At 32.1% G+C, this 7102-nt stretch overlaps 2 protein-coding genes across 2 annotated transcripts; one reads left to right on the forward strand and one right to left on the reverse strand.

The window, feature by feature from the left end:
• On the reverse strand, positions 1-2401 carry LOC111274205 (uncharacterized). Its single transcript, XM_089755517.1, has 4 exons — positions 1692-2401; positions 1083-1226; positions 631-714; positions 1-369 (listed from the first exon to the last, which is right to left on the reverse strand). Exons 1-4 carry the CDS (start codon positions 2238-2240, stop codon positions 280-282), a joined length of 867 nt encoding a protein of 288 aa, XP_089611643.1. The 5' UTR covers positions 2241-2401; the 3' UTR covers positions 1-279.
• A 1431-nt stretch (positions 2402-3832) lies between these two features.
• On the forward strand, positions 3833-5639 carry LOC111274206 (uncharacterized). Its single transcript, XM_089755596.1, has 4 exons — positions 3833-4289; positions 4424-4570; positions 4946-5026; positions 5156-5639. The coding sequence occupies exons 1-4, from the start codon at positions 3975-3977 to the stop codon at positions 5336-5338; spliced, it is 726 nt and encodes a 241-aa protein (XP_089611722.1). The 5' UTR covers positions 3833-3974; the 3' UTR covers positions 5339-5639.
• The last annotated feature ends 1463 nt before the right edge of the window (positions 5640-7102 follow it).

Genomic DNA, 7102 nt, shown 5'->3' on the forward strand with positions numbered 1-7102 from the left:
TTGAAAACAAGACTTACAGATTAATTTTGTTTTTCACATTAATGGTTTTCCAGATGATCTGTTTGGAGTACAATCTAACCCTCAGAATAGTGATTCATATGAGCAACCCTGGTTTAGAGGCTGAAATACATGATATACTATATAACTTGAATCGTGGATTTTCCTTTTGTCCCACCCTCTTTTGGGTACTTCAAGGGTAAGGAATTAATTTTGTTGATTTTGTTTTGTTTTCTTTTGTTTCTTCCCAACTCCCCTGCCTTCTTATGCCAATTAGAAGCCCTAGGGCGAAAACCCTCCAATGGATCTTGCGAATTCTTCCCATAATTGCTGACCTTCTTCATCTCTATCTAGCATGGTGCATAGAATTGCCTGTAGGTATCAAAGGAAAGGAAAAAATAAAAAAGAAGTAAAGAAAGGATGGTCAGGTCAACTTTTTGTTTGACAATGCAATAGCTTTCAAGGAAAATGCGACTTGAAAAGGTTATGAATTTGGCAAATGCTAGAAACTAGCCAGTTGAAATTCTATATATGAATAATGAAAGGTCTTATCTACTTCACAAAAAAAAAAAAAAAGGACAGATTCTGTTAATCCAATTTAGATGTTGTCCCCTTAGATGGATTTTAACCAACCTTGTAAAGAGTAGGCCGAACATCAAAATCTGAAATTTTTTGATCGTAAGCACTCATAAACTCAAAGGCTTCTTCGTATTTTCCCTGTATACAAATAATAATCAGACATTATCAAACAAAAAAAGGGGAGCAAAAATTTAATCCAGTTTCAGAAAAGAAAATTTTATCAGCTGTTCCTTCCGTTTTTGGCTCAAGGCAGCCTTATTTGGTGTGATATTTCTACCATGCAACAAAAAATAATTAACTAAAATACATTCGTTTTGCCAAATTTCAACAGACAAGAAAATTTCGAACTTCCATCTGCTATCAAAATTTATTCAAGCTACTTCAACATGATGGGATTTGGGTGCTCTAGCTAGTCGGCCAAAGCAGAGCATGACCAGCTACTTAAGTTTTAGGAACTTACTTGCATTAATCGATGAAGAAGAACAAGGAAAAGTTATAGGAAATACCTGACAGATGAGAATTTCTACTAGTACCATGTTCATATAGTAAGCGGTCTCAGGTCCGGACATTTCATATTTCTTGTATTCATTCTTCAACATGGATAGTGCTTGATCAGGCTGCCCACGTTTCATTAGGCTCACCGCCTCCTTCTACAAAAATAAACTTTAATAATAAAATGAATCATAGCAAACTAAAGTGAGCTAAAACTCTAATTGAGGATTGCGTTTTTTTCTTTCTTTCTTTCTCTGATCTAATGCCCCTACTGTACCCAAACGTTTAAGATGAGTCAGAGTCACAACTGTAGTTATTGAATTGGCATATTTGCTTGTCCTCTTTTTGCCACCCTTCGATAAGTAATTCTGATAAGTTACACATGCACAGTTCAAGTAAAGTGGTTTCCATTTTCTGATTAAGAAATCATGGAAATAAAGAAGCCATTAAGTCTCTAATGTTAAATATTTCATCAAATAAAAAATGGTTAATTCTGAAGAAAGGCTCAGGAAAGCAACAAACTTAGAATTCTACCAAGTCCAAGACTATTGTAGCAAAAGTTAAACAGACAAATAGCGCGGCAGTGATTGCTAAGACATGGAAATATATGTATAGAAGTGAACCTTGAGTTGATCAATTTGATCCTTGGACGGAGGCAAATGCCTTGAAGGAGGCGGTAGTGTCCCTGGACTAACGTCCCTCGCCCTTCTAACCTCTTTTGAAGCAAGGTTCACAGTCACATCCAACAATGACTTCAGTGCCATTTTCCTCGGTGCTGGAGGTGCAAATTGCTGGAAAGATGGAGCTTTCTGATAAACCTGCTGCTTAGGACCGGCAATAGCTTTAAGGTTCATCTTACAGCGACAACCGATGATACTTAGAGCACAAGCCAAAGCCAGAGAAGCCCCAACTGCCCCTCGAACAACTTTGCCACCATCCTTTTCGTTTGCAGAAGGCATTGATGAATTAGATCTGTCAAGTGCAAGAGGTCCGGGACTAAAGAAATGATGACATCGTCGGCGGTTAGTCATGAAACCGCTAGAAACTGATATAGAAGAATGGTTGAACCCGAAATGAAGTTTGGTGGAGGCTGGTGTCGTACTTGTGCTGGAAGGCATGCGAAGGGAAATGCTTAGAAAAGGGTCATAGCCTAGGCAAAGTGCAGCCTCCATGAAGAACTGGTTTTTCCTAAATTTGGGGGTGAAATCAGAATTCTATTATTTATTGGTTGAAGTCTTTTACTATTATTGTATGGCCTTTGCTTTAAAGAACAATTCCTAAATAAAGAAGGGAACACTCCTCCAATTTGCAATCTTTCAAGGTTGTCAAGAAAGGCATCATTTTATTGCTTTACAGAGAAGTAGTGTTTGTTTATTGGCAAAGCATCTTCGGTTGGACAAACAATAAGCACCAATAAAAGAAACAAAAAATTATAACGAGGAATATCAAAGAGAAAATTATCAAATAGATAAATCAAGTCGATCCATCAGTTATTAATTCTTTCAATCCTTAAAACTATTTACCTTATTTAGATTGTTACTATATACCAAAAATGTGAAATGTTTGTGCATAATTTTCTTTTCATTATCAATAAATTGTAAGTATTATGGGTTTAATTCTTGTAAAAATCTTAATTTAGTTGCTTAGTTATAGTGAATCAATCTACCTGAAGCTGCATATAAAAATGGTTATTTTATGTTTTTCAATAGAATTTCCTCCAATGCAATTTCCCAAATTGAATCCGACATAAGAATTTGCATCTGTTGACATTGGTTAGCTAAGTGCCAAAGTTCCAACATTGGTTTTCCCAGGAGAGTTGAAGTTTCTTGGTTCATTTCATCATCACTCACACGCATCCAATCCAATTGTACAGAGAGGGCGTAGGAGCAGAGACACTAGATGGTCATGGCCCTCCGTCCCTCAAAATTTTCTTGCTAACATTTTCATTGCTTTAAGGCTTTATAGACCTGAGAGCCACAGGAATTATAGAATCACAAGCGTACGTGTGGGATTAGGCAGTGCTAGAAAATTAGTGAAAGAGGAGATTGGCTGGAAATGGAGAGGAAATTTTGTGGCCTAGGCAGTAGTGGCCTTGGCCTTTGGAAAGAAATAGTAGGGATAGAGGAAAACAAGTGCAGATTCCATAGAAAGATTGATTTGTGGTCTGAAAATTGAAGGATACTGCTCTCTTTTTCCTTTTCTTAATGTAGTGGGGATTGAATATTGTAACTCTAACAGTAATCAGATCTTAAATGGCTTATTAACAAATAAAAAAAATAAAGAATTAAGTATTTTTATCTTTTAACAGGTTGAAGCAAGGCATTAGGTATTATTACTCTTATTATTTGCTTTTTTTTATTTGCGAAGAAGGCCCCAGAGGGTTGCAAGTACTTGGATTCGAATTCCAAACATATTAGATACCATCTGTTGTATCAACCAAGTGAGCTAACCTCTTGTTCTTATTATTTGCTTTCTAACTAAAGTAACATGAACTCTCATTTTCTTATTCATGCACTAGGAATCTGAGAATATCAGTAATTGTTACATATGGTAGAAGAAAAGAAGGAATTTTATCATTCTAGAGCCATTTTTTTTTTTCTTTTACGGATTCTATGTAATCATTTTGTGATATCATGACAAATATTCTCCAGCTAACCTTAGGAGGAGGGTAAGGAATAATAAAGTTTTTTCCTTGAGCTTCAGCTCATTCCGAGAATATATAGGGGATTTCTTTGCCTATCAAGCAAGTCAGAAATCAAGATATCTTTTACCTCCTCACATGGCCCCATTTTCAGTGTTCTCTCCAATTGTCCTTTCACCTTTGATACTGGATGAATTTTAATCTGTAGTATATCGATCCCCTAAGAAAAAGAACATATTTCCCTCGCAAAAAATTAAGGTCTCTTATGGCACACTCGGCTAAAAAGATCAATGCAGAGACTAAATATAGAACGGTAGCTGTGGCGGCAACGTCCTTTATCATCCTTGGAGGTATTTGCATTGGCTTTGGGTGGAGATATGTGAGTCGTGCTTGGAATAGGAAACCAAAGCACAATCTTGCAAGGTCCATGTCCATTGCAGCCATCCATGGAGGTAAACAGGCTTTGGAGAGATTGGTTGATTATCACAAGTATCGGGGCAAGGCAACAGAGACAGATGTTGATATAAAAGAACTGGAGACTCTACTTGGAAACGATCGACCTCGTTTCAAGGAACTTCAGGTTTGACACCTTCTATTAGAACAAACACAAATTTCATGATTGGTATATACTCATGTTATTATATATATGCTCGATGATTATAAGTTTTATGTAAGATATGATTTTTAAAATGTTCTCTGCATTTGATTTGAAAGCGTGTTCTTGCGAGGCTGGAAATGAGCAGAAGAGAAGATGAAGCAATAAAAGTGCTAAAAAAAGCATTGGAAAAGGCCCAAAAGGAGGGCAAATCTCATGATGCTTATGAGATTGAAATGTTGCTTGCGGAAATGCACATCTACAAGGTTTCTTTTCTTAATTTATTGACTTCAAATTCTACTTATAATTCATCACAATATTCCAATTTTGCATTGCTATGATTGAAGTGACCAACAACTTTGAATTGACCAGTATTAATACTTTCAAACAACATGCTGTACATGTATGGGATTTGGTTTGATGAATGGCAAATGCATTTAGCCAAATTCAAAGCTATTTACTAATGCGAGGGAGGCAGAAAGCATTGAATAACAGAAGAATCAAGACATCACTGCATTTATCAGTTGCCAACGTGCTTCACATTTCTTTTTTTATATGCTTCAGATTTTTGCATATGCATTTAGCTGCTGGGAAAAAGGGTTTCTTAATTGGCCTAATTTTGCTTTGGAATTTCTGTGTAGGGAGATGCTCAAAAGGCATTGAAGTGCAAATGCTTAGTAGAAGATGAAGGGGCTTCTGATGCACGACGTCCTCTTTATAAGGTTATAATTCTTTTCTTTTTTTCAATTATTAACTCTTCAGATTTAACTAATTTATTTACCTTTTCCATGTCAGAATAAAGTGATCAATTTTAAACTAATACACCTATGCTTGTGAATATCATTTCATAGGCTATCATTTCCTTGATGGAGCAGAAAGAGCAAGATGCTGTAGAACATTGGAAAACCTTTAAAGACATGCGAGACCTTACAGTCCCACCTGGTTTCCATGATGAGGAGTTCATTGAGTTTAAGAATGCTGTCAATCATCTCAAACAAGATATTAATGCTGCAACGCAACTCAAAAAACAGTAAGTCTACCAGGAATTGCATCACTCATTGATATTTTGCCCCTCTTTCTTTAATCACAGTAGTTTGAAGATTGGGTTTGCAACAATTTCTATTCAGAAGGGGTGGCAATACGAAGAAAATAGTGCTTATTGCACTTGATAAGATCAACTGGGTTATCCATTCAGTGGCCTCGTAAGAAAATTATTTGCACAATTCAAAATATAAGAATATTCTTGTAACAAAAAATATAAATAAATAAATAATTGTTCCTGCTGATATCCAAACTTGGATTTGTGTTCGTTTTATAATATCTCTTAAACTAATTTGTTACCTTATTTAAATTTAAATAAAAATAAAAATTAATATTATTAAATTATTTACATATTCAAAATATATGTAACATATAAATAAAATAAAAAAACAAAGTTCTTTTTAAATTCTACTAAATGTTAGAAGGAATTCTCTGTTTCATAATTACAGAGTTATCATAGGATTCATATTTTTTTTTTCAAAAATCTTGGTGAAATATTTTATGATTTTGAAATTTCTTTTAAGTTAAGATATAAATGAATTTGAAATTAATACTACTGATGAGACTATCCTTAAATTTTTTTTTTAATTTTTTTATAAAAAATAATCTCCTGATTTGAAATTATATTACATGTTTCACAATGAAGATATGAATTAAAAAATTATTCACTCAATGTACAACTGGCACATAAGTTTCTGTTTAGGGCACATAATTATATTATATCAATTAATTAGTGCATTATTTTTATTTTATACGAATGTGAAATACTGAATAAATAATTAGTTAAAAAACAAAATATATTACTTAATGGAGTGAAGAATCTATGAAAAAAAAAAAAATCTGCAAACAATACAGTAAAAATATAAAAATATATGTGTTTTTGTAGTTTTTATAGTTTTTTTTTTAAATATTACAGCTAAAAAAAATGGTACAATTGATTTAAAAAAAAAATTCCTACCTGATGGAGTGATTACAATATTTAGTGAAATAGTACCTCTTAGATGAAAAAGTGAATAGTATGTTTCGTGAAATAGTACTAATCATAAAAAACATGTTAGTTATAATAATAAGATTAGACTAATAAAAAAAGAGACTAAATTAATAGTAGGAAAAAATACATTTACTTCAATGGGACATTGAGAAAGCAATGTAACTAATAACTATCAACAACGAAGATTTTTTTAAAGTTGTCTTGGGATTTTTATATATATTTTTTCATATTTTTTTTGTAAAATATATTTAAAAATTAAAAATAATGTAAGGATTATTTATAAAAAATATTAAAGATATTAAATAATATTTTTAAAAGTTGTGATAAATTTAAATACTCATATTAACTACAGATAAATTAAAAAAAATAAATTATTTTAAAATTAATTTTAAATTGAGATGAAAAGATGTATAGGAGAAATTTTGCTAAAATGGCTTTGGTATTTACATTTTTTTTCATATTCTTTTATGCAATATATTTAAAAGCTGAAGATAATATAAGGATTATTTATAAAAAAATTAAAGTTATTAAAAAATATTTTTAAAATTTGTGAAAAATTTAAATACTCATATTAACTGTAGATAAATTGCAAAAGATAAATTACTTTAAAATTAATTTTAAATTGAGATGAAGTGATGTATAAAATTTTTTTTCTGAAGTTGTTTTGATATTTATATAGTTTTTTTTTCATATTTTCTTTATAAAATATATTTAAAAGCTGAATATAATGCAATGATTATTTATCAAAAATATTAAAGATATAGAA

The sequence above is a fragment of the Durio zibethinus genome, chromosome 26, assembly GCF_047325235.1.
Source record: "Durio zibethinus cultivar Kanyao isolate XHJ-2024 chromosome 26, ASM4732523v1, whole genome shotgun sequence".
Lineage (NCBI taxonomy): Eukaryota > Viridiplantae > Streptophyta > Magnoliopsida > Malvales > Malvaceae > Durio > Durio zibethinus.